General features: G+C 45.0%; 1 protein-coding gene across 1 annotated transcript in view; it reads left to right on the forward strand.

Moving 5' to 3' along the window:
* LOC119431486 (WASH complex subunit 5-like) overlaps window positions 1–21,842 on the forward strand; it is a gene marked incomplete at its 3' end in the record, with an annotated part of 43,012 nt that extends 21,170 nt beyond the window's left edge. The window contains exons 12-24 of the mRNA XM_037698966.2: window positions 2,015–2,127; window positions 3,790–3,956; window positions 5,132–5,207; window positions 5,618–5,869; window positions 6,595–6,777; window positions 11,939–12,118; window positions 13,106–13,233; window positions 15,176–15,266; window positions 16,617–16,791; window positions 17,356–17,435; window positions 17,674–17,777; window positions 21,079–21,208; window positions 21,822–21,842. Coding sequence (XP_037554894.1) covers window positions 2,015–2,127; window positions 3,790–3,956; window positions 5,132–5,207; window positions 5,618–5,869; window positions 6,595–6,777; window positions 11,939–12,118; window positions 13,106–13,233; window positions 15,176–15,266; window positions 16,617–16,791; window positions 17,356–17,435; window positions 17,674–17,777; window positions 21,079–21,208; window positions 21,822–21,842 — 1,700 coding nt within the window. The remainder of the gene's footprint in view (window positions 1–2,014; window positions 2,128–3,789; window positions 3,957–5,131; window positions 5,208–5,617; window positions 5,870–6,594; window positions 6,778–11,938; window positions 12,119–13,105; window positions 13,234–15,175; window positions 15,267–16,616; window positions 16,792–17,355; window positions 17,436–17,673; window positions 17,778–21,078; window positions 21,209–21,821) is intronic.
* Between the last annotated feature and the right edge of the window lie 4,349 nt (window positions 21,843–26,191).

Consider the following 26,191-nt stretch of genomic DNA (forward strand, 5'->3'; position numbering starts at 1 on the left):
GGAGATCACGGTTTGGCGTCGTTTCGTTTACGCATTGCCGATCGCTGATAACGGTTTGCGGTGACGCTTTACCTTTCGAACATTGCATTTTGTTTTGCCTGATACGACATAGATAACGTAATTTTGTGGCTCTTGTGTGGCTGGTCGTAATTCTGAGACCATGATGTCCGAGACCTTCGCAGAATGGCAGCATGCCGCAGTAGTTTCCGAAGTTTACGCTTCCGGCCTAGCAGAACGCTTTGCTCTCATGTGCAGAATATAGTCACGTCCCGCTGGTAGTAAAATATATCAAGCTCTCAAATAAAAAATGGCGGCTGCACTTGCAGTTTTTAAATGGTGATCGGAACCAGGCGTCGTTTTGAAAGAGGTACACGACACCGCATTTCGTTCTTTGGATGTACGTTTCTAACGAAAGTTTGCAGCTAGGTACGGGAATGCACCGAGAACAAAATGACACTGGAAATCTGGTTTCCAGACCAAAGTGCTGTTGAATTGAAACTGCTGACACCAGCTTCAGTGCAGTTATTTTTTTAGCATTTTTAAGGGCGTGTCCGTATATATTGAACTACGTGATAAAACGACCACTTTTTGCGGAACTATCGAGTTTGTTATAAACGTGTTCCACTGTATCATTAAAAACTGTATTTAAGGAGAGGTTAACACCTATATGTGGCGCCGGCTGCTCCTTGTCCCGTTTTCAGTGCTGCTTGCTCCCAAAACCTTATGCTCGTTTAGTCGCCGAATGAGAGAAAAATTGTCATCCACCCAAGAGTAGCTCAAAGGTACGAACGGAACCCATACAGGTTTCTCGGAAAGAAAGCTTTGCAGCTGGAAGAAATATTTGTCCTTGTCTGGAGATCAAACCCAGGACCCAAGGCCTTTCTGGGGTGGTCGTTGTACTATCTTACGTAACCAGGCAGCTTGAAGATGGTAGCAGGAGGCTGACTGATTCAGCAACTTGAATGTCAGAGAGACTGTGTACTATCTGGTACCATCTACCATTTGCCCATTAGTGCAGTATGTTACCACACATACAGCGTAACTCCAGAATAGCTGTACAGATAACTACACTTAACTAGTTACCTTTTTGATTCGTTGTACTATACCTTTTTTTTTTTTCATTTTTCTTCATTGTTTACTTCACCATCAGAAGTTTATAGCTGATTTTGCATCGTTGTAGTATGAGGGAGGCGTTTAGAAGCCTTGGCTTATTTTCTGTAAGGCAACGCTTTTCACCACTGGAGGAGGTTAAGGCCAGTGTGTCGGAGCGGAACGAAAACAAAAACGAAAAACGAAACAAAACATTTTTGACCGGAACGAAAATGTAACAGAAACGTTATTTATTGTTTTGTTTTGGAGTTAAACCAAAATATTTTTATCGGTTTTCACTTCAAGGGGAAAGTCATCAATCCAGAACAAGCGATGTCAGGCAACGTCAGAATTAGCGTGTATCTCAGGTTTCCGCATAAACGCAGTATCTCAGGCAGGCATAGTGCGAGCGATAGCCAGTCGAGTGCTCCACTAATCTAAGCCTGCCACTCGGTGCACTAGCAGACCGGCAACGTCGCAAAACCCAGGGTTTGCACGCTAAGAGCTTACAGTTTCGTTTTCTACGGGTACAACGCTTTGTTACTGAAGTTTTATCCTTTGTATGTGTTCGTTTAAGTTCGTTTTATCGGAACAGCGATCTCGAATGACGGCGAGTACACTCGATGACATCCTGCTTCTGAGATCATGCCCAGTGCCTTGACTCAAGGCACTGAGCATCATCTCAGAATTCACTTTTTGAGAAAAATAATACTATGTTTTTATTGTCACTTTGCTTCAAAAATTTTTGCATGCGAACCAAAACTGTTATGAACCGTTACTGATCATTTTTTTATTTTTCGTTCCGGAGCAATACCGGAACGGAACTTTTATCAGTGGAACGAAACTAAAACCAGAACGAAATACATTTCGGTCCGACACTCTGTTTAAGGCACACAGTTTGACTGGCATTTGCTGTGACTTGCAGTTAACCTGCAGGCCTGGTTCTCGGAGATGAGCAAGCAGATTGACTCCCTCAGTTACGAAGACACGACAGCCACCGGCCGCAAGATTGTCCAGCTTATCCAGGCCTTGGAAGAGGTAATGCCTGCGAGCTGTTTTTCGTAGCTTGCGAAACTCAACTCAACTGAGTGGTATTCCTTGCTGCATTTTCGATTTATTCCACTGCTCCGCAGGGCTCTTCAACCAAGAAGGAAGTTTCTGTAAAAAAGAATGCAGGCATCTGTGTGAATTGCTACTGCTTTTGATGAGTGTGGTGAACAAAGGGAATAAGATTTGTGCAGAAACCATCGGCAATGATTGTCAATGGCAGCAAGTAGCCAAACGCTTGTAGAAAGCCATTTGCTTTATTAAAGTGGTCCTGTACCACTTTTTATCAATGTCGAAAAGTGCATTCGAAGTGAAAATAGACTATTTCAGAAATACTTTGCCACGAGAAATATTTCAACGTGTTCAGCATAAGCGGAGTTATTGACAATCACAGATCCCCTTAACGGTGGTTCTCCCATTCCTTCTTCAATGCCTTGCACTGCGAAGGCTACGGTGGAGCAGGGGGAACGTCACCGTGCCGCGCAGTTCAAATTTGGTTTTCGATGTTCACGTAGACACCAGTATTTCCGATTTCGGCACCTATGATTACTAGTCTAGGACGCAGGCAATTCCCATTGCCACACTCAAAACTAAACAGGGCTCAGGCAGTCTCGCTGCGCTTATTGCAAACGGGTACATACCCCACGCCGTACCACATTAACAAAATATATCCAGAGAGGGAGATTAGGATGGAATGTAATGATTGTAATGGCATCATTGTAAATCAAACATATGCTCGCGGGGTGCCCCGCAACTCTTCCCAGCCTCCTGGAAGAATGGACTCGATGGGAAAAAAGAATACAAAGCCCATTGCTTCAAGACCAACTAAGGGCTGTCCAGAGGGCCCATGATGTCGCTGAAGGGCTTGGCCTGACAGTGCCAACGTGGGAGCGGCCCGCCTCGGCTTAAGTCTAGCCTCCGGACCTCTTTAAACAAAGTTTACACACACACACACACACCTATGATGCGCCAAACGCGGTTGTCCTCAGTCAGCCACAGTGCCTGTGGCGGTCGCGGCATCCATGCTACTTAGCAGACCACAGCTACATGCAACTGTAGTGCATATGCGCAGCGTTTGCTTTGTGTGCGACAAGGCTTGAGTGCGTGCTCGCTCTCATATGCTCCAGTCTGGCCGTGCTACATGGTGCGGATCGGGGCCTTGTCCTGCGCCAGCTTGACAGACTGATAGTAGCCACATCCAGCTCCTTGCGCATTTTGATGCGCTATCAATAGCTCAATACAAAGCAAAGTCTGCCAAGGCATCTAGCCAGGAGCGGCCAGGAGTGAGCACGCGCTGGCAAGCATGCGTGTGGTCTGATCTTAAGTTTCGCATGGTTCGAGGCTGGTTGAGTGTTCAAAACTAGTCAAAATTAGCTAGACCCAATGGCTACGACACCAATAAGCAGGGTGGCCAAAGTTTCATTCCTACTGGGCGAAAGCATGAGTAGACGATAGTCGGTTTGTACATGGAAATTTATCTCTGTTTTTAAGAGGTAATATTGTTTTGTACATCCTGTCCCCAAATGTGTATATTGCAGTTGTCTTATGTTTGCTGCATTGGCTAACCTCTAGAAAGCCAGTAGTGTTCCTTAAACTCCAAAATAGAAAATAAAATAAAAATTTGGAGTAGATCAATCCTCGTTGTGTATGCAGGTAGAGCAGTTCCACGGGCTGGAGAGCAACCTGCAGGTGAAGCAGTTCCTGACCGAGACGCGCCAGTACCTTCACAGCATGCTGCGCGTCATCAACGTCAAGGAGGAAGTGCTCGTCACCCTCGAAGTCATCGCTGACCTCTCCTACGCTTGGCAGATCATCGACAGGTACTGCCTCTCTTGCAAGCACACCTTCGCGACCCCTGCACTGTCGCGATGTCTCTATGCATTGGCAGATCCCTGAGACAGAGCTGATTCCCTTTTCCTTGCAACTTTTCCTTTCCAAGAGATCAGAAGCCTTGTAGGCTACTAGTTCCACAAGTTACTGATGTATAACTTTCACAAAAACACAAAGGCCTGTGGCCATTGCCAGTGACTGCTTGTTGGCCTTTACCTACTAGTTCCACAAGTTACTGATGTATAACTTTCACAAAAACACAAAGGCCTGTGGCCATTGCCAGTGACTGCTTGTTGGCCTTTACCTACTAGTTCCACAAGTTACTGATGTATAACTTCCACAAAAACACAAAGGCCTGTGGCCATTGCCAGTGACTGCTTGTTGACCTTTACTATTTTTGTCATAGGGTGTGTACATTATGCAGCTTGCTGTGGCTGTAGTCAGCATTTTACTGCTAACTAGTCCATGTCCTTCGTGCACATTGGTGACATATGTGTACGAATGCTATACGTTAATTGGTGACTTGTCTTGCACAGCTTATGAATTTTTGCTGTGGATTATGTTCACGCCCCTTCTCTTGTGAATTACATTCACTGGATAAGCGAGCGACTACTCAAAATAATTACAATGCTATGACCCAGAATGGTCAACTAGCACCAGCTCTGCCCTATACTACTTGTCTACTATTGCCTGCAGACACTGTGCACATTGAAGACATTGGAGTACATACTATTGCGCTTCCAGCATTTTGCATGCAAGGAACAGGTGAATAAGCCATCAGCTTGTTTGTGTGATGTGCGTGAATGTTTGAGTCTTGCACAAAACGGATTAAATTATCCACAAGCAAAGAACACAGCCCACTGTGTTCTTTCGTACTCCGTCCTACTAAGCCTTTGTTTCCACGTCGCGCTAATATGTACCCCCTAAATTTGAATTATTCGTTGAGAGCCATTTTCGGAATCTATGTAAGAAAAGGTTTGGCCCTTAGAAATGCATGGGTGCAGGCCAAGACCTTCATCCGGAATCCAATTAACCGAAAAATCAAGTTAGCAAGAGTCGAATCAATGAAGGCCTACTGTACTAAGGACGAAGCTTGAACATAGGTTCGATGCTATTCTGGGGCAGTCGGGAAGAGAAGAAATTGATGGTCATCTTACATTTACAGTTACACACCATTCATGCAGAAGGGAATCAAGAGCGACCCGTCCATGGTCATCAAACTTCGGGCCACGTTCCTCAAGGTAATGCCCTTCTGATAGTCAATAATGAAAGGCCTACGATCAGTCTGTTTTGGTAATGCAGTAATGCAGTGTAGCCATTTTAGCAGGTTTTCTCTGAGATCTAGCAAATTTTAGGTATGTTTGGCGGCAGAAATGCACTTTCAGTGGGTAGCAAACCAGGTTTTGAATAATTTGAAAATTTTCAATTTGAAAAGCATGTTCTGCTAGCTGAGAGCACCAGTAACGAAAGACCTTAAACGGGTGATAAAGTCTTCAAATGTCTTACCCAACTGAGCCCAGTCAGCACCTTGATCCAGTCCATGACGCACTGATGTGCCGTTGCCGATCCCGACAACGTGGATCTTTCATTAAAGTGTCACACGAATGTCACTTGTAGACATGCGGAGCTTTTGCTCCCATCTCTCTTGCAGCTGGCCACGGCCCTGGACCTGCCGCTTCTGCGCATCAACCAAGCCAACAGTCCGGACCTGGTGTCAGTCTCGCAGTACTATTCCACCGAGCTGGTCAACTACGTCCGCAAGGTGCTGCACATAATTCCGGAGACCATGTTTGGTGTCCTCGCCCGCATCGTGGAGCTGCAGACGACGGCCATCAAGGAGGTGCCCACCCGCCTCATGAAGGACCAGCTCAAGGCCTATGCTCAGCTGGACCAGCGCTACGAGGTGAGCGTTTTTCAAGTGAATCACATGTGTCACCCACCAGGTGGCGCTCAGTGGCCATGCTATACTGCTGCTAAGCACGAGGTTGTGGATTCGATGCATGGCTGCTGTGGCCATGTTGATCAGGCTGGAGTGCAAAAACACTTGTGCACTTAGATTATACATGTGTTTAAAAACACCCAGATGGTCAACATTAACCTGAAGGCCTATAGTGTCTCTGAAAGCCATTGTGTTGTTTTGAACGAAGAGAAGGGAAACTAAGGTGCCCGTCATTTGTTAGTCACAACCATATGAAGCCAATAGATAATGAAGCCAAGAAAAGCATAAGGGAGTCATTCGTAATTTCTAATTGCAGAGTGTAATTGATAAGCTAAAGAAAGTTGAAAGTGTAGGAAAAAAAACAACTTTCTGTTGGTGGGAGTCAAACCCACAAATTCCGCGTTACGCAGTTCGCAATACAAATGGGTTTGTCTTCCACTGGCGACGAGTTTTTTTCATCCGCTTTCACTTCCCTTTAGCTTATTAATTCTATGCTTCAAATGAAAGCTACAAATGACTTCCCCTGTGCTTTCCCTGGCTTCATTATCTGTCGGCTTCACATGGATGGGTTGCTCAAGAATGTTCCCACCCTGCATAATTAAATTAATTGTGATTTCATATTTGCTCTTGCTCGATCAGTTTGACATTCCAATTTCCAACACTGCCCTTTCTCATGTCTCTCCTGTCAGGTGGCCAAGCTGACGTACTCCATCTCGGTGTTCACCGAGGGCATCCTGATGATGAAGAAGACGCTGGTCGGCATCGTCCAGATCGACCCCAAGCAGCTGCTCGAAGACGGCATCCGCAGGGAGCTGGTCAACCAGGTCATGCGTGCCCTGCACAATGGGCTTGTCTTCAACCCCAGGGCCAAGGTGTGTGTGTATCTTAGTGCCAGTGGTTAAAAAAATGTCGCAGTTTCGCCCGAAAGGGGAAGCATCGATTGCGATAGCAAATTAGTAGAACGTTATTCGGAGTGGGGATAGTAGTTTTATCGGCTGCATAAACTTGGACACATTGGCTTACTAACTGAATTAACAATCGTGGTGTCAGCGCGCACAAGCAAACACGAATAGATCACACTGAATGACCGCAGCCAACGACTGTCAAAACGCTGGCAGCAAGCGCAAGTTCGCGCGGTCTATTGCTTCAACGGAAACTGAGCGATGAATGCACAGCGCATACAAATGTCAGAGCCGTGTAGAGATAAGAGACGGTGCGGGCGACCGCCGGGCAGAGAAGAAGTTGTTGGCAGAGGAGAAGCTGCCCCCCCCCCCTCCCCCCCTCTTCTCGTTTCTTGCTTTCGCGTGGGAGATTGAGTGGCAAGATACGCCTTTGGCGCCGGAGCACAGCGCCGCCCCGCCTCCCTCCCTCCCATACTCCAATGGCCTTTCGCGGGACGGTCGCGTTTGCTTTCCGCCGTGCATTCGCTCTCCGTGATAGCGCTCGTTGGAGTTCGCCCTCCGTGATAGCGCGCGTCCCCCGGTGCTTTCGCTCGTGCATACGGCGTGCGGCGACGATTTTATCGCCCTTGGAATCTATACGGAACCTCACGGCGACGGCGACGCCGACGGCAGAAATCCGGTTGAAGTGTCCATATAATTGCTATCGCAATAAAAAGTGTGCTCCTGGTTGGTTATGCATCGGAAGCCTCAAAGTTAAGGACCATCACGGGAACCGTGCACAAGAGAACATGATCACAACAGAATTACAGCATAGTGCCATTTTGTATGTTACAATACTACAGCAGACTTCCATTAATTCGACTCTGGTTAATTTGATTTCTCACCTAATTCAATCGGGACCCAAGGATTCCACCGAGGAATCCTTGGGTCCCGATTGAATTAGGATTGAATGGTGCTTGTGCACCATTCAATCGACTGGTGCACAAGCATTTTTATGGTCTCAGATTTTCTGCCTGCTGTAAGAAGATTTATAAGACTAGTGGCTCACAATGTCTGATGGCAGTATTTACTCAATTCTAACAAGTCTTTCTTTCTTTCATTTTATTATTATTACCCAAGGAAATTGGGCCGCAAATTCATACAAAACCAAAACTGCCTTTGCAGCATTTGTATGTTTTACCGCATAACACGGATGTATTGCGGCGAAGCTCGCTTTAGGAAACCGGCCGTCATTGGACTTTTGCTTAATTTTCTTGTTAACAAATTGAGTGTGCATTACATTTCTACTGTGCTTAGGAGCGTTAATGTAATTTCTATGTTAGTTTTCTACTTTGTACTCAAATAAAGTGTTCGTACATTTTTTTTCTTTTTTTTTTTGCGGTGTGTTAGAATCGGGCAAATATTGCAGAATAAATCAGTGGTGTGTTTTGGTGCTTTTTTTTTGCATCTTGTTTAATTTGACCAACTGGCTAATTCAATCAGATTTGTCGGTCCCATCAAGCTCAAGTTATTGGAAGTCGACTGTATAACGAAACGAGCCAAGTGTTAAATGGAAGGCAAGGTATCATCATTGCACACATGTAGCTATAAATAGAAAGCATGAAACATCTAACAGTAAGAAGGTAGCATAGAAACAAGTACATGAATAATGAAATAAAGATTAATAAGTAGCAAAAAAAATATATGTGACATTATTACGTTTTGACAGCGTTCATATGATAAATTCAGTAGTTAGTAAAGTACATTAGGAGATTTCCTGATGCTGTTATCCCACTGCTTTAATGGACCACACTGTTATAAACTAGCCAAGTCCTTGAAATGTCAATGTTCAGATGTAGGAGAATATGTCCGAGATGGGTATTCGGGGAAGCATGCTTAGTGTTATAGAAAGCTACCTGTCTAACCGTACTTTTCGAGTTAGAATTGGCAGTACTCTGTCCAGACCTTTTATTCAGGAAACCGGGGTTCCACAGGGTGGAGTACTTAGTTGTACGCTCTTCATTGTAAAGATGAATTCCTTGCATTCAGTCATTCCACGCAGTATGTTTTATTCGGTATACGTAGATGACGTACAGATAGGATTTCGGTCGTGCAACCTGGCAATCTGTGAGCGACAGGTTCAGCTCGGTCTCAACAAAGTCTCCAAATGGGCTGATGAAAATGGCTTTAAGCTCAACCCGAATAAAAGCTCTTGTGTTCTTTTTACACGAAACAGAAGATTGAACGTTGATCCTGACGTAGAGCTGTATGGACAGCGGATACCTGTAAGTACCGAATACAAATTTCTGGGCATAATACTAGACACCAAGCTTACATTCATCCCACACATAAAGTATCTTAAGAACAAATGCCTAAAGACAATGAACATTCTTAAACTTTTGTCGCACACAACGTGGGGTAGTGATAGGAAATGCCTCATGAACCTATATAAGAGCCTTATACATACACGATTAGACTACGGGGCTATAGTGTACCAGTCTGCTACGCCGAGCGCGCTAAAGATGTTGGATCCCGTGCACCATCTAGGCATCCGCTTGGCCACAGGTGCTTTTAGGACAAGTCCTGTGGCAAGCCTCTACGTAGAGGCAAATGAGTGGTCATTCCACCTACAAAGGACATATTCCAGCTTCACATATTTTCTCAAGGTAAACGCCAATTCTGAACATCCGGCATATCCGACCATAAATGACACGACTAATACCACACTCTTTCACAATCGACCTGCAGCGAGAGAACCTTTCTCGTTGCGTGTGCGGAGCCTCAGCAAAGAACTAGGTGTACCACTCCTTGAACAACGTCTCATGCCTCCAGCAAAGTTGTTACCGTCGTGGCAGTGGCAGCTCATAGATTGTGACACATCATTTATAGAAGTCACGAAACATGCGCCAGAGGCACACATTAAAATGCATTTCCTAGAACTCCAATCTAAATACTCATGTACAGAGTTTTATACAGACGCGTCCAAGTCACATGCCGGGGTATCTTATGCAGCCATCGGTCCATCATTTTCGGAATCCGGTGTACTGCACCCGGAGACAAGCATCTTTACGGCTGAGGCCTACGCACTATTATCGGCAGTGAAGTTTATAATGAAATCAAAACTTCAAAAGACTATTATATTTACAGACTCCCAAAGTGTTGTGAAAGCATTGAAGTCGCTGTGTAAACACAGAAACCCTGTACTTACTGAGCTCTATTCCATTTTATGCAGAGCGTATATATCTAACCAGCATGTGATTATATGCTGGGTGCCTGGCCATAGAGGCATTGAGGGTAATGAGCTTGCAGACCAGTTAGCCACATCAACTATACCGCAAACTAATAATCCTGCCGCTGCTATTCCTCCCACAGATCTGAAGCCTTTTTTGCGAAGGAAACTGCGAGTCCACTGGCAGCACTTGTGGGACGCTGAAACAAATAATAAACTTCGCATGATTAAACCACATTTAGGTTTCTGGCCCTCAGCTACGAAAACACGACGAATTGATGTCCTATTCTGTCGTCTCAGAATAGGACACACGTACGGCACCCACAATTTTTTGCTTACTGGTGATGAACCACCAACCTGTGGTAGATGTGGTGAGAGGCTGACCGTCCTCCACGTCCTGCTGGAGTGTCGGGAAGCTGAAACGGAAAGAAGAAAACATTTTCCTGTAGCATACCGCTATCATATCCCTCTTCATCCCGTGATGTTTATTGGTGAAGAACCACTTTTTAACGCCAAAGCAATCCTCGGATTTTTGAACGATGTTGTGCTACATGTTATTAGCCCAATAAGTTCGTAGCGCATCCTCTCTCTAGAGGATGCCGCTGTGATAGTTTTTTGTAGCACATGCCTCCAGTCCTTTGTGGTTCAAGGGCTCTGTATTGGCAGTTTTAAATATTTTAAATATTGTGTCACTCTTTCCCAATGCATTCTTCATTTCATAGTACGCCTCAGTAGTCATTGCCATGATTTTAGTACATATATATTTTACGCACTTTACAGCGATTATTTTTAGGCCCCTTTACAGCCACGCCTCATCTACTACTCAGAATTCATCGCTCCACTGCAAACTCACAAACAATGGCATGGCGCTCTTTGGCCATACTTGGCCCTTGCGCCATTAAAACACCATACATCATCATCAGATGTAGGAGAATGACACACGTGCAGACAGCATCCGTCATTCTGTATTCAAATTAACTATACACAAACGAATAAGTAGTGGCCTTCCTATTCAGCTCATAGAATTCTACACCGCATCACCTACACTCTGCTGGCTAGACAATCTATCAATGTGTGACATCATTGTTGCATATACCTAGTCAGTTGGAACGCTAGCAGTGCCACTTGACTGGCCATACCATGTTAATTCATGCCATTCATGTTGCCATGAATTCCTAACTCGGAAGGGGGGAGGATCACGTGGGATTCTATGATTGAAGTTGCTACAATTTGAACTCGGAAATTAAGCATAGTGGTTACGTCCTCTGGCCCGTAATAGCTTGCCAGACGATTTTGCATGGCTGAAGTGTTTTGGGTGTCCTCCTTCAACCTTTATGGCGCTAGTGTGTTAGCCTGCCGTAGAGATGATATACCATTTCCAGGACATAAAAGATGGACGTATACTAGATGGAAAAGCAACACTGTTGGTGGCGTCTTGTTATGTGTTCATTGAAAGTATGCAGCAATGAGCAGCTCTGTTCTTAGCTGCTGGCATAAATGTGCCAGCATAGGCATAATTGTAAGCATGTAGCTGACTGCAGCAGGACATGATTTTGCTATGTCTAGTTGATGTCATTACTTTTCTGATGTTGCACATGATCTGTAAGAATGTAGGGGCATAAAAAGATTTGAGTCTTCACTTCTTTTGCTCAGAATGATGCCAGTGCAGTGAACTTCACAAATGCAATAATTTTTTTGTTACTCCGGAAGCACATGCTGTGTTGGCAGGTCCATAATTTGATTTGATAGTCGGTCGTCTTCATGAAGATGGCGCAGATACATTGACACATTTGTGGCCGCAGCGGTTGTGTTTTTTCTTCTCTTCTGATCTCTTATGTCCATTTGTCTGTACAGACATTTTGAATACTTATTAGTCACCAACTAGTAGCCCATTTATCCATTCTGCTGTAACTGCTGCTGCAGCCCAGTGAGTTGGTGCCCAAGCTGACGGCCTTGGGCAAGGTGATGGACGGCTACTACCGGTCGTTCGAGTACATCCAGGACTACGTGAGCATCTACGGGCTGCGTGTCTGGCAAGAGGAGGTGTCTCGCATCGTCAGCTACAATGTGGAGCAGGAGTGCAACGCTTTCCTTCGACAAAAGGTATGTTCCATGTGCAAAACGTGTCTGTTGGTTGCCTTCTCAAAGAAATGCAGGAAAGATGCGCTTGAACAAACTTTAGGGGCCTCAAGAATTTATTCACTCTGGGTTGCATTAAATGTTTCCTTTTTTTTTACTGCGTTTATTATTTTTATACTTTGCCGGAGGATCATTGTCAAAGCCAAGCGATAGCATCCCAGCAGATCTGCCGATCCGCAGCAGATCTATTAGCTGCTGGGGACAGTAATTTGTGAGCTCAATTTGTGTCAACGCTCTGAGACGTGTGGGTGCTGTGACATAGGGACATGTCAGAGTGTACTCGGCAGGTAGCCTTCAGCCTCACCATCTGACGAAACAAGATAATTGCTCATCTGTTCATATTTCCTGCATCTAAGGTTATACGATCAGATATGCTGTGGCCAGTGTCCAACGAAGCATTTCCCGTGTTGCAAATTATTTTTGTGTGTGTGTGTTCTGCATTCACATGCCAGTGCTCCAGCATGGCACTACATGTACAACAGAGGAACACATTGTGTGTGGTGTATGCAGACCATCTCTCTTTCTTGCTTGTAGTGGGACCATGACGCCGATACCACAAGTGCAGATAAAGTGTCCATATGATTGTTATTGCGATAATACAAAAATATTGTCAAGCCTCAATACAACGAACATAGATATAATGAATTACTGGATATAACGAAATTGGTATAAAATTCACATATTTTTCTTTTGCCACTATCGGCATGTATGCTTATAACGAATATCAGATATAACGAAGGTACTATTCTCTTGTCAGATGCGACCTTACTATAACGAACAGTGAATGTCTGAAACGCTGCTCATGGTTCTGATTAGAGCATCACCAATTAAAAGGACCGTGAGGTGAACATTACCGTCATGTTTCCAGGATGCTTCCTTCATGCTTCTTGCTTTTGTTTTGTATGCCGTTCTTTCCCTTCACAAGTTCAAAACAAACGCTTGGAAATGCAGGTCCAAGACTGGCAGAGTGTCTACCAGTCGCGCACTATCCCTATTCCGACATTCCCTCCATTGGACCAGGCGTCAGTCAACTTCATTGGCAGGCTAGCACGCGAGGTTCTACGTGTTACTGATCCAAAGTGAGTATCACCATCATGTATACCATTTGTTTTTAGTTTTGTTTTCAATGTAAAATTTTTTTATTATTATTACCTGTGGCAGATACTGCTGTTCCACCTTATCAGGGGGATTTCTGGAATAGGTGGAAATAACCTGCATGAGAAATTGGAGTCTCCGTGCAGCAAATTAAGAGGATTTCCTGATTAACTGCTAAATTATTCACACCAGAGCACATGTTGAAATTGCGAAATGGAAGTTGAGTGGTATTGAAGCGATATGTCTGCATAGTACAAATGCTAAGACAAGCGCCATTTCGTAGGTGGCTGTCCTACAAGATCTGCTAAAAAGTGCACTGGCACTGGCACGCTGCGTAAAGGGACACTAAATGGAAATGTTAACTCAAGCTAAAGTCATAGATAAATGCTCGAGAACGTCTAAGGCATCAATTATATCGCGAACAGCGCTTCAGTAATCAAGAAATTGAGGTAAACGCAGGACTCAATTTGAGACTCCCCCGGGACATTCAAGTACTAGCCCGATGGCATAGGCACTCCTCATTATAATTCTGTCACTAGTACTCAACCACAGATATTAAAAACATCATTGCATTGCATTATAAGGCGAAAGAAAATGCTTTTTATCTACTTCTCTTTGATTCTTGGAAAAAATAGCTTTTTGATGTTACCCTTGACAATGACGTGGGCAGTCAAAAGGCGTCACTCTTGCTCATCTCTGGGCCGCCCATGCTTTCACGTTTCAGTAGTTCCATTATCGCGTAGTGCTGTGCTGGTTTTGCTGGCTCGCGAAGCTCTCCAAACTGCAAGTAGCAGAAACTGCCATGTCCATGTGATGTCGCGGTATGCCCGAATGGTCCACATCACTGGATCAAGAGCAACTGCAGCGGCGAATCCAATGCTCTGTCTTGGCTCAGTTTCTCCATGGCCGCGCATTAGCGTTTTCTTTTTTAACTGTAGCGCTGTCTGTCGGCTGCCGTTTTAGGCAGTAAAGGGCGGTGATGGCGTGTGCAATGTCACCACTCCCCGCTCGGGGGTGGGCGATTTGAATTGCGCTGAAGGCATGCGGACCGTTCAGACGTGATTTTCTCCAAGGCTTCTCTTAGCATGACACAAGCGCTGCGAGGTTCCTATGATAGTATTTTAACTGTCCGCGTTGCCTTAGTAATTTGTCTTTGGTGTCCTTTTATCCTGAATTGCAAATGAGAGGCTTTTGGAAAACTCCAAAACTGGAACACCAATGTATTTGATAGTACATTTTAAGAACGAATATATATTGAAAGTGGTACTACTGTTAGGATTTATGCTAAGCTGACATGGCTGCACTCTTGCTTGGCTTCAATTTTGTAATTTAGACGTGTTCTCAATTGAGTGAGCAATTTAAAAGGTAATTAGTAAATTGTTTTTTAATTCAGCTACCTGGACATTGCACTTTGCCGTGCAAGTAATGTTCACCTCTTTGAGAAATATCCACCTGAATAAGTGGAACAGCGCTCTCACAGGCAATTTTTTTTTTCTTCAAAGTAAAAAACAAACACAGTATGTTGCAGTATTGTAGACGTGTGACTACTACATCAGAACTATGATAACAAAGCACATGTTGGCAGGTCAAGACGTAAGATCATCTGTTCCTTCTTGTCTTAACTCCTCTAGTGATTGTTTCAGAACTGTGCAAATATCCTCCTGTCTCGTTATTGTCACCACAGGTGGCTTGTAGGTTGGTCAGTTGTACACCATTGCACTGTAACTAAAAGTAGTCATTGTTAGCGCAGTGAAGCTGAAAAACAAAAGAAAGCTCCTCATAGCATTGCAACAATCTGCAGTAAATTTTTACATTTGTGCATGCATTCTTCCTTCAGATTCCTTCAGTTTAACCTAAGCCTCGTCTAGTTTTCCATGATGCAAGCAGTTGTGAATGTGCACGTTATAACAGTCTTTCTGCTCCTAGGACAACAGTCTACGTGGACCAGTCAAATGCCTGGTTCGACACCAAGTCACATGCAGAAGTCATCAACCTCAGCCTGTTCGCCCTGCTTCAGGCAAGAGAGATGCCCTCAGGGCTTTTCTTTAATGTGCATTTGCATTTTACGAGTACGGTAGGCAACAGAAATACTTGTGTTTGCAACGCTGAATGACCTGCGCTGCATGGTATGCATCAACCTGTGACATCACCTTTGTGCTGCATAAAATATTTTTTGCTATTGTGTTTTTGTGCTATTGTGTTTTTGTGCTATTGTGTTTTTATGCTATAAGTAGGAGAGTTGGATTTCAAGCGAGGCCTGTGCAGGAAAAATTTGTTGCACAGATTTCGATGCTACCCAACGCCACATTATATTAAAGAGGCCCGAGACGCCTTTTAGAGCCGGAGAAACGCGCTGGAATGAGTGTAACACCTTTTGAGGAACATATTTTCAAAGGAACTTTATAAAATGGCCCCAAATGAACAGAGATAAAGAGAGTGCAGAAGGATCATAGTGAAAAAAGAGCACGAATGGAACAAGGCTTGTGTTGTTGCCCTTCATTGCATTGCTTTTCTGTCTGCGCTTTTTTTTTTTTTTGTGTCGTTATAGAGAGTGTGATGTTTACTTTCCCCATGCCTTCTCAGCTAATCGATCTCCAATGAGTAACCTAACGAGTAACCATTCAAGACCGGCGTCTCACAAACTTGCCCGAGAGTGACAAAGGAACTGACAGGACAAGTAGGACACATAAACAACTACCCTGTACGAGTGTCCTAGAACATCTGAAAGAGTGTGCAGGCTTGTGTCCAATGGTTGGCGTCTGGGCTGTCGCGCCTCGTAGAACATCATCGCTGATGTTGCCAAAGCTGAAATAAGAGCAGGGTAGTTGAAAGCCACAGGAGAGAGCAAAATTTACCTAGTGCGCGAGTTTGTGAGTTCTGTGCTGTATGCAGTGGAGTTAGGTTAGCATGCTCACGACAGCATTGTCTACACTTTGGAAACATTTTCTTATTGTGATCAAAAAGTGGTACAGCTCTCCTTTAACATGGTGCAACATGTTAACAGAAGCAAACAGACTTGTGCTCTTTGCTTTCATGGGTGAAGTTACAGAAACGTCACCGTGTATGTTATATAGGGCACATTGTGCTTTGCCATAAGTGCTGCTAGACATGTAAATTACTTGCCTACTTGCACCAATCACCATGCTATGTGTAGGAAAAGGTTTGGTGCTGTAACCAAGCTGTCTGAGATTTATAGCTGTTATGAATGTACAGCTTGAAAGACACAGATGGCCAAGAAGACGCAGATGGCCTTTTGTGTGTATTTTACTTTTGCACTGTGTGTCAATGACTACAAATCCGCAATAACTATGACAACTGCCAGTCCTTGCACGTAAGTCATTCGTTTCTGCCTCCTTCACACAAACAGAAAAGCGTGGGCACACCTGGCCTGACGGGGCTGGACCGGCTGCTGTCATTCATGATAGTCAAGGAACTGCAGGGCGTGCTTCGGTCCCTGGAGAAGGGAATGGTCAAGGACAAGTCTTGGCAGGAGCTGCTCACCAACATGAGCAAAGCCCTGCAGCCAGTCGACGGTCTAGTCCGTAAGTGTTGCAACTGCATCAAAGCGTTATCCCCCACCACATTGGCTTATTGGCTGCGGCATTCTGCTGATCAGCACAAGGTTGCGGGTTTTACTACCGGCCACTGCGGCCACATTCCAATGGGATGGGAGAACGCTCGTGTACTTAGATTTAGGTAAACTTTAAAAAACCCTGAAAGGTCGAAATTGATCCGGAATCCTTCTCTACAGAATCTCTTAAGCCTCAGTGTTGCTTTGGGATGTTAAACCCAATCAATTAATCGATCGTACCATGATTACTAGTACTATAACAGCTACTAAAGTTTCGTGCCAGCTTTCCTTCAGTCAACATGGCCACATTTGCTAGTTTGTCAAGTATGATGGTTCCCACAGCCAGAAGAGACTGTCCTAGTCACTGAAGCAACATCTGGCTTTGACTGCCTAATTTGAATGTTGGTTCATGTGGTCAAGCATTTTCAGTGTTGATGCAGCTAAAGAAGCCAGTGTGCATCTCGTGTAAATTGTGGAAGGTGGTTAGCTCCTTTCAGTGTCACTCACTCACTGTCCTTGTGTTTGCATGGCGCAGAAAACGTGGGCAAAACGTACAGTGCGACCCTGACCAAGGTTGCCAAGACGTGGTCGGTTTTCCTCGAGAGCATGCTCAAGGTCAGTGCTTCCCGTCGCGCTGTGTTTAAATCATAGCTTAGCAGGCTATGATCGGGGTTGTACTGACTGAATGGCACCGTTGGATGGATGGTTATCCGATTTTTGTTGACTATGAAGAGTTGTTTCCTCTTCTGCTCTCGTGTAGTTTTTTTTTGTTTGTTTGTTTGTTTGTTTGTTTGTTTGTTTGTTTGTTTTTTTGTTTGTAGTTCTCAAGTCAGTCTGCTCCTTTCTTTTGCAGATTGGCCAGATGCAAATCTTGCGCAAAGCCATTGCACATGAACTGTACACAACAGCCAAGTTTGAGTCGAAGGACTTGGTTGGTGCTCTGCAGACCATGAATGAGTGAGAGATTCAACATTACTTTTTCGTCGAAGTGCTATGTTTGCTCTCTTTCACACTATGAGATACTTGGCTACTCAAAATTGAAATGCTCGAACATGTTGAAATGACATTCTGTGGTGTGTGTGTGCACTAAAAATTTAATTTGGAAGAACTTGTGTTTGGCAGCTGTTGACAGGGCAAATGAGGCAGTTGTAAGGTCACAAATGGTGACTGAGTTACAGGACAATTGTAGACATTCCCTCCCCGCTGGGCTGAACACAATACATGCCTCAACAATATTGCATGGAATTGGCAAACCATAGTACAGGTTTCTGACTGATAAAATTTTTTTATCGCTTTGCTGCCCCGCATGTCTATATGTACAGTGTTGTCTGTTGTACCTTCTCTTTTGTATATATTCTCGGAAATCTGAATTTTGGGGATGCCTTCAATATCACGTGACTAGCGCAAGACGCATCGGTACGAGCGACGGCATTCTTGGCACATTGCCAAGCATGCTACCATATTTTTGCGCATATAACCTGCAACAAAAATTCGAATAATTAAACAGTAAGGTCTTGGCTGGTTACATGCAAATTTCACCTTGAAGTCTGGCTTCACAGCAGGGTGTGGGTTATACGAGGAAAAATGCAGTATCTTATCACAGTACAGAAACGCTGCCACTTGTACTTGTTGACGTGTCCGGTGCTAGTCACGCGAAATATCGCGCAAGTGAAAGTATCTTCGAAAGTAATTGCCTGAGAATGCGGCTCACATTCTCAATGGGATCAGCCAGCCTTGAACGGCGGATGATAAGAGCGTAACAGAACTTGCACAACAAATTGCACAAATTGCAAGTGCAGCCTTAAACGACATAGTGGCTTGGCTTGCCCTGTGGTTTGAGCACGTTCGGCAACTACTAGATTGACTAGGCTTCGCTAGTTTCGGTTTCGAGGCCCAGCAACATAGCTGACAACCATGCTGGTGACAGATCAAAATAAAAATATCGCTATTTCTGCACGACTCGGTGGCCAAATTAGCACACGGCCGTGCAGTCAGAGTCTGAATTATCACATGACGCACTGTAAGGTGTCCGAAATTTTGGTCATCCTATACTTATGTCTATGGGGCCATTGGCAGTGCAGTGCAGCTGCCCAAATAATCAAGCAGGTCCGAATTATCGGTGTCCAAGTTATCGGTTGGTTACTGTACAGCTTCATATTAAAAGCTGTGATGGACTGGTGGGGAGTGCGTTTTCACAATAATAGCACAGAACGCAAGCTTGTGAGACAAGAGAAGTGCAGTCCAACGGCAGTAGTATTGTTGATTCAAGTTAGCTAGAAATGAAGTTTTTAAAACGTCCCTTAAATCTATGACAGAGTTTAAATGAATCAGCACGAATTGTTGAATGCACAAAGACTTGCGTGTGGGATGTAAAAAGGCACACACACTTGCTTTTTTACATTATCCCACACACGAGTTTTTGTACATTCCAGTAAATCATGTTTTTAGCATTCGATGTGAGTAACTATACTCCATCTTGCAAGTCGTTTGCAGCACTGGGAAAACTGCAAGGCTCCTTAGCCAACAGAAAGGCCGAATGCCTCTCGAGATGCGTTCACCTGTGCCGCGTCGTCTGCTCAGCGGTCGCTGAATTCGCAGTGTATGACATGCATGTGCAACAATCATAACATGTCACATATCGCTGTAACATATTATGTACCAAGCAATAACACAACTCTATAGTCCCACCATTTATTGGACAGTTACTCCCGGAACTGTATTCTGCCGCGCAAGGATATTGCCTGTGTACGCCTTGCACCTTCAGCAGTGCTGCAAACGACTTGCTAGATAGAGTATAATTAGCCTGTGCTTTTAGATTGATGTGATACAAATGTCACTATGTTATGAGTATAATTAGCTTGTGCTTTTAGATTGATGTGATACAAATGTCACATAAATTAATGTCAGGGAGAGGCCTTCGTCCTGCAGTGGACATAAATAAAATGGAATCTCGATGATACGAATCTCACGGGGTCACGAAAAATATTCGTATTAGCCGAAATTCGTATCATCGAAACACAATTAAAACTAGCTAAATTAAAGAGTCAGAGGTGAACTCACTCAGGCACACGCACGTAAAAAGCATTTACAGTATAGACCACTTATAACGTAACCATTTATAGTGCAGAACTGGCTACAACGCGGCCTTTTCCAACTCCCGTTTACCCTCCCATAGAACTCCATGTGTACGCATACCGCTTAATGTGCAGCCGCGTGAGACAAAATACCGGTTAAAATGCGGCTTCCACGGGAAAATCTCGGCAACAAGGGCGGTAGCGAGTACGCTTCTCAACAAGGTGCGTCCACCGATGGGAGAGGAGATCAACAAGGGTGATGCGGACGAGGAGCATGAGACGTGGAGCATGAGTCGAAGGGCGATAAAATCGTCGCCGCGCGCCGTACGTGCGAGTGACAGCGCACGGGGGATGTGCGCCTTCACGGAGAGCGTTTTTCCATTGTGCGAAAGGCCGTGGGGGTATGGGAGGGGGGGAGGGGGGGCGACGCTGTGCTGAGGCACCAAATGCCTATCTTGCAACCGGGCACAAGGGTAACTGGTGACGGAACCTCCCACGCGAAAGGATCAAAGCGGGAAGGCAGCGCGGGAGGGAGGGGGGGAGCGGCTTCTACTCTGCCAACAAATGCGTTCTTGTACTTTGCGCCTGTGCCGGCGGTCGGTGTTGTCGCGTTCACCGTATCTTGAAAGTGATCTCCACACGGCTCCGACCTTTGTATGCACTGTGCTTACGCCGCTCAGTTTCCGTTTAAGCGATAGACCGCACGAACCTTCGCTCGCTGCGGCGGCGTGGGGAAAAGCACAGCAACAAAGCGCCACCACTTCAAACTCTTTGCGCCGAGTCGCGGCCTCCGCGCTGTCTGGCGCCGCGCCTCCGCACCAAAAGAGAAAGGGAGAAAGCACGTGACTGTGCGCTGTTCTCTTTCACGGCCGTCGGTGAGGCGGCGTTAATTCGTATCAACCGAAGCAGGTAGAAAATCGATTCGTAACAACCGTTCTCTCGCACGTTGCAAAGTAATGGGCTCAGCCGGGACCACAGAAAAATTCGTATCATCCGGAAATTCGTATTAGCCGTGATCGTATCATTGAGATTCCACTGTATAGGCTGATAATGATGATGATATGTCACTTAGGGTAACCTTGTTGTAGCACATCGTGTTTTGCCTTTATCATTTCTAAGAACAGTGGGTTTACTTACCCCATATGATTATGGCAGTCTCTGATTTACATTATTGCCACCGCCAGTGCCCTGCTAGCAGAGGTCAAGGCCCACCATAAGGACCCCACCAAGCCATACCCTAAAGAGGACAATCCCTTGCTCATGGAAGTAGCCACATACCTAGATTGGTGTGGACTGTACCAGCCCCTCTCCAAGGTGAGCACGACACCTTGCTTGCACCTGCAGGGACCAGACTATGACCACACAGAGTCAGGAACTTGCCTCTACTGTGGTACCCATTATGGGCTCTTTAGGCCACCCAAGTGTCTGTCCATGCACTGAGCCAAAAAATTCATTTTGTGGCAACAGTAAGGAATATAACTTATTGACAAAAACAGAGCTCCATGTTAAATCACCCCAGCGTTGATCTTTCAGAGGAAATTCACGTAATGTCAATTACAGCATTACAAAAATGTAAACTACATTACGCTTTATGGAAACTGATTCTGGTATTTGCCGTGACTATATTTTAACTGTTAGTATGTTAGATTGAGGGATTTGCACCCAGAAAAAGTTTCTTTGAACTGGAAGAGTGCTCAAAACGGAACTCGCTGTGGAGGGAATTTTGATTCATTTGAGTCCATGGGATTCTGACAGGGAATTAAAAACACATTGTTGTAGCGGGCATTTCATTGTAGCGGAGTGTGACTGTATTGACTGTTCACTAGCCTTTGGCTACAGTCGAAATTTCTGTATGTAAGGAGTTATACTGTATAAGTAAAGCTGATACTTATTTCGGAAAACGTTCATTTTGTCTACCTCACCTCAGATTTATGCGACTACAAGGCTATCGCAAACCTGCCGCTGTCATGATGCTGTTCACCGTGACACACTTGCCAAAGTTCACATATGTGAGCTCACAAGGTAGGCATGTTTACCAGTCTTTATTTTTCATTAACATGGCTTACATACAGTGAATGAAGATGTGGCTCTGCATTCACAAGCAACCTCTGAATGAACTTGTTTTTTTACCATGTGCGACTGCATTGCAGGCGGCCTGCTGAGCAAGCGGGGTGTGGACGCCATAGATGGTCTTCCCTTTGTACTGGGGTCGTTCACCTTCCTGAAGCAGTTTCCACCAGGACAATGTCACACAGTTCTGGCCTACCTTGGCAGTATGTCCGTTCGCTGCTCGAGGAGGGCTCCGTAAGGTATGTCGAGGTGGCCCAAATGGCGTGGCTTCGAGTTTACCAGCTGTCATGTTTTCATAGGTTTTGCCCCCCCCACCATTTGCCAACAGCTCAAACTGTTCGTGCTCAAAGACCCAAGAAGGGTGTTCGAGCTGTGGAATCTTGAATCAAATGGAATGTAAATATTCCAGGTATATCAGCTTCAAATGTCATACCAGCTTTAGTGCTGATAAGTGCTTATGTGTAGTTGTGTGGCGCATGTACCATGATGTACTGTCTCATTGGGTTTGTGTTCACCGAGCACACACCTGAGTGATCATTCTGTGCCAGTGGCTTCATAGCCGTGACATACGGCAGCATGACAGATACAAAATATTTCTTTCTGTGCCTAAAAGAGAAAGAAACATTGAAATTGTGTCAAAAAGATTATTTTCTTCACATTCAGTGTTTGAAAGTTTGGCTGGGAAACTTGTAGATTCACTGCATGTATGAAGAGAAGCATTACCACCATCACCACTGTTTTAATGTGGCTTACATAGTATATTTGAAGCAGTTGCAGCAGCTTACAGATGGGCTCCTTTCGTCGGCCCAAGCAGGTTCCAATAATCATAGCACAACTCCATATGTCGCTCCATAATGATACATAACTCCCTGTATTTGGCCGTAATCGAAGATTTGAAAAACTGAATATCAATTTCTCAGATCGAATACCTCAATTTGAAACAGCAACATTTGACCGATATTTGAATTTATATCATTCGCACACTCATACTTTCGCTGTCTCTCTTTGGCAGTTTCAACTGTAGCACAAGACTTGCGAAGCATGGGCACCTGTAAATCTGTACTACATATACACATTTCACGTGTACAAGTAGGGGATGTGAGCATCTGTTGACCGATTGCCGAAGGGTCAGTAGTGGCTTGTACCGCAGCATGTAACACACCTTGCGATCCACACAAAAAATTCGCAGTTTCAACCGAAAGGCGAAGCATTGATTGCGATAGCAAATTAGTAGAGAGCTATTCGAGTAGGGATAGTAGTTTATGAGCTACATAAACTTGGACACATTCGCTTACTAACTGAATTAACAAGCGTGGTGTCAACGCACACAAGCAAACATGAATAGATCACACTCAATGACCGCAGACGACTGTCAAATCGCTGGCAGCAAGCGCAGCCGCCGCAGGGAGCGAAGGTTCGTGCGATCTATCGCTTCAACGGAAAGAGCGGCGAATGCACAGCTTACAAAGGTCAGAGCCGGGAGAGATCGCTTTAAGAGACGGTGCGGGCCACCGCCACAGCCGGGCAAGTACAACGCAGGTGTTGGCAGAGTAGAAGCTGCCCAACCCCTTCCTCCTGCGCTGCCTTCCCGCTTTCTTGCCTTCGCGTGGGAGATTGAGTGCCAGTTCCCCTTGCCCCCGTTGAAGATAAGCATTTGGTGCCGCAGCACAGCGCGCCCCGCCCCCTCCCTCCCATACCCCCACGGCCTTTCGCGCGACGAAGGTCGCGTTTGCTTTTCCGCTGTGCGCTTTCACTCGCGCATAACGGTGCGCGGCGACAATTTTATCGCCCTTGAACTTTATACGGAACCTCACAGCGATGGCAGAAACCGTTGAAGTGTCCGTATAATTGCTATTGCAATAAAACAACAAACTAGAGTTCTGAAGGACCAGTTAAAGGCACTGCAGCTAATGGGCTAAGGCATTCACGTGGCTTTGCATAGTGTCAGGAGTGTTCTAAAGGAACTTGATACGGGATTTGCTCTCCGTAATGCACATTCACGTGCGGAAATTTTCCACCGTGAATGTGCATTACTTGACTGGCTGTGAAAAAAAGTACGAAAGTTGAACCTGCGCGAGACTTGTCACCTTCCGTGCAGTGGTCACCAGTTCTCCGATGCCTCCGTGGAGCCAACCAATATTCTTGCCTACCTGGAGATTCTTGTGGCGGCACTGCAACGTGCCCCGCAAGGTGGGTAGCCTTTAGATATCTGCACTGCGACTTGTGTAGCGACATCTTAAAGTGCAATGCTTCACCTACATTTACTGTGCAGTCTTCTACACTGCTATGGTGCTAAATCTGACAATGCTAGAGCACATGTTGCGTAATGACGAGACCATACTGGGGGACTCAATGTTGTGCAGTGAAGCTGCAATCTGCAAGGCTCGATACTTCTTGCTGAAAGTACAGAGGGAGCGCAGTAAACGACTTCACTCAGAGCCATCCTTCAGCAACATACCACATTACCTAACTAAGCATTCATAAACCAGGAGCAAAGGGAAGGAGGTTAAAGTTGTTTGCAGCTTATGACGTGTAGATTCAGCATTTCTTTGTTATGATCATTGTGACTTATATTCACTGCACTTTGTGAGGCAGGTCATGTGGCTGCAAATTATTGCTTAGAGGGGCAGGCTATACGAAAGAAAATGCGGTATGGTCAAACCTCGATATAGATATAGTGAACGCTAGTATAACGAGGTAATCTAAAATGCCTCTCACCAATAACAGCGTGTAGTGAAAGTGTGCTTAAAACAGATAATGGTATAACAAAGATATTTTTGTGTCGGATGTAACTTCATTAGAGCGAGGTTCGACTATACTAGTATATTTCGTTGCAACATTTCTAAAGCTTTTTTTTTTTTTTTCTTCTTTGCATTTTGGTACAGGTGGTGCTCAACTATGTTCCTGACTACACCTTTGACCAGTTTAGGTCATCGTCCTAGTCTGCGTGGTGCTCAGTCAAGTGAGCATGTGCCGAATTTCGACTACAATGTTTCTGCGATCATTGAGATCATGGAGCATTCTGGTGCTGTCATTTCTCTTTTTTACTGTAAGATACAAAGACGCGTAAAATAAACGGTAATATATGTCTCTTTCCTACTTTGCGTATTGGCTTGATACGATGTACGTTGTAAGGTCACCAAGTCTTCCCACTCATCTCGGCAAACTCGATGCAAAAAGGAATGCTTTGGCACGACGAATTTGACTTCACGTGCAAGCTTTTTAGTTTAGACACAACCATTCAGAAATCTTTGCATAGGTAGTTCAGATGAAAATTTTTTAGCTTAGACGCAACCCAGAAATGTTTTCGTAATATGCAGAAGAACCTTTTAGCTTAGATGCAAGCCATTAAAAAAAATCTTTGTGTGGACGTTGCTACTGAAATTATTTGCCCTGAATGATGTGCTGGGCAAGAGTCTGCATTATAGCAATTGCCAGTCCACACATGCATATATAGGTTCACAAAAAAAAAAGAAAGAAAGAAAGAAAGAAAAAAACATGATATGGAGCAGATCTTAATGCTTACTTGGCAGGCAGGTGGTTTACATCCCAATTGTTTGCTGTTACACACTGAAACCCGCTACTCCAAAGTTGGAAAAACCGTGAAAATTTTTCTAGATAATTAAAATGACAAAACGTAAGCACCAGCCTGTGCATAAACCACATAGAGCCTTTCAAATAGCCAGTAGCCGCTGAATTTCTTGTCAAAGCTCGATATACCAGGAGCCTATTTTTCGTAGGCACTTTTGCAAGATACGTCCTGTTGTGACTTGGCACCCGACATGCCGGGTATCTACGAGCAACAGCGATCCTCGCACAGAGCCAAGCAAATGCTGTTGCACAAAGGCACAAACGTGTCCAAAGCTGAGTCACGCGAAATATTGCGGAAGTGCTCGTATCCTAAAGAAGTACCGACCGCAAATACTACCCCAGGGCCGCGATTGTGTAGCCACACCTTCCACTCATATTTGTGCCACTCTTTCAGTTCTTGGCTGGCTTACCTCATGATAATGCGGGTCGTGGCATCACTAGACCATTGACGAAGCGCAATAACAAACAACATCGGAAAAGGCAGCGCTGTGGAGGTAATCAGCATCGTTGCAGTGGTTTCACGTGTACCTTCTCACACTTATCGCTCTTCATCGTTGTGGAGCGACGCTTCGCACGCATTATAACAATGGTGTTTCACGGTAGCCGCCGTGAACGTTGGAGGATAAGGTGTCGTAG

Source organism: Dermacentor silvarum, chromosome 10 (assembly GCF_013339745.2).
Source record: "Dermacentor silvarum isolate Dsil-2018 chromosome 10, BIME_Dsil_1.4, whole genome shotgun sequence".
In the NCBI taxonomy this organism is placed as follows: domain Eukaryota; kingdom Metazoa; phylum Arthropoda; class Arachnida; order Ixodida; family Ixodidae; genus Dermacentor; species Dermacentor silvarum.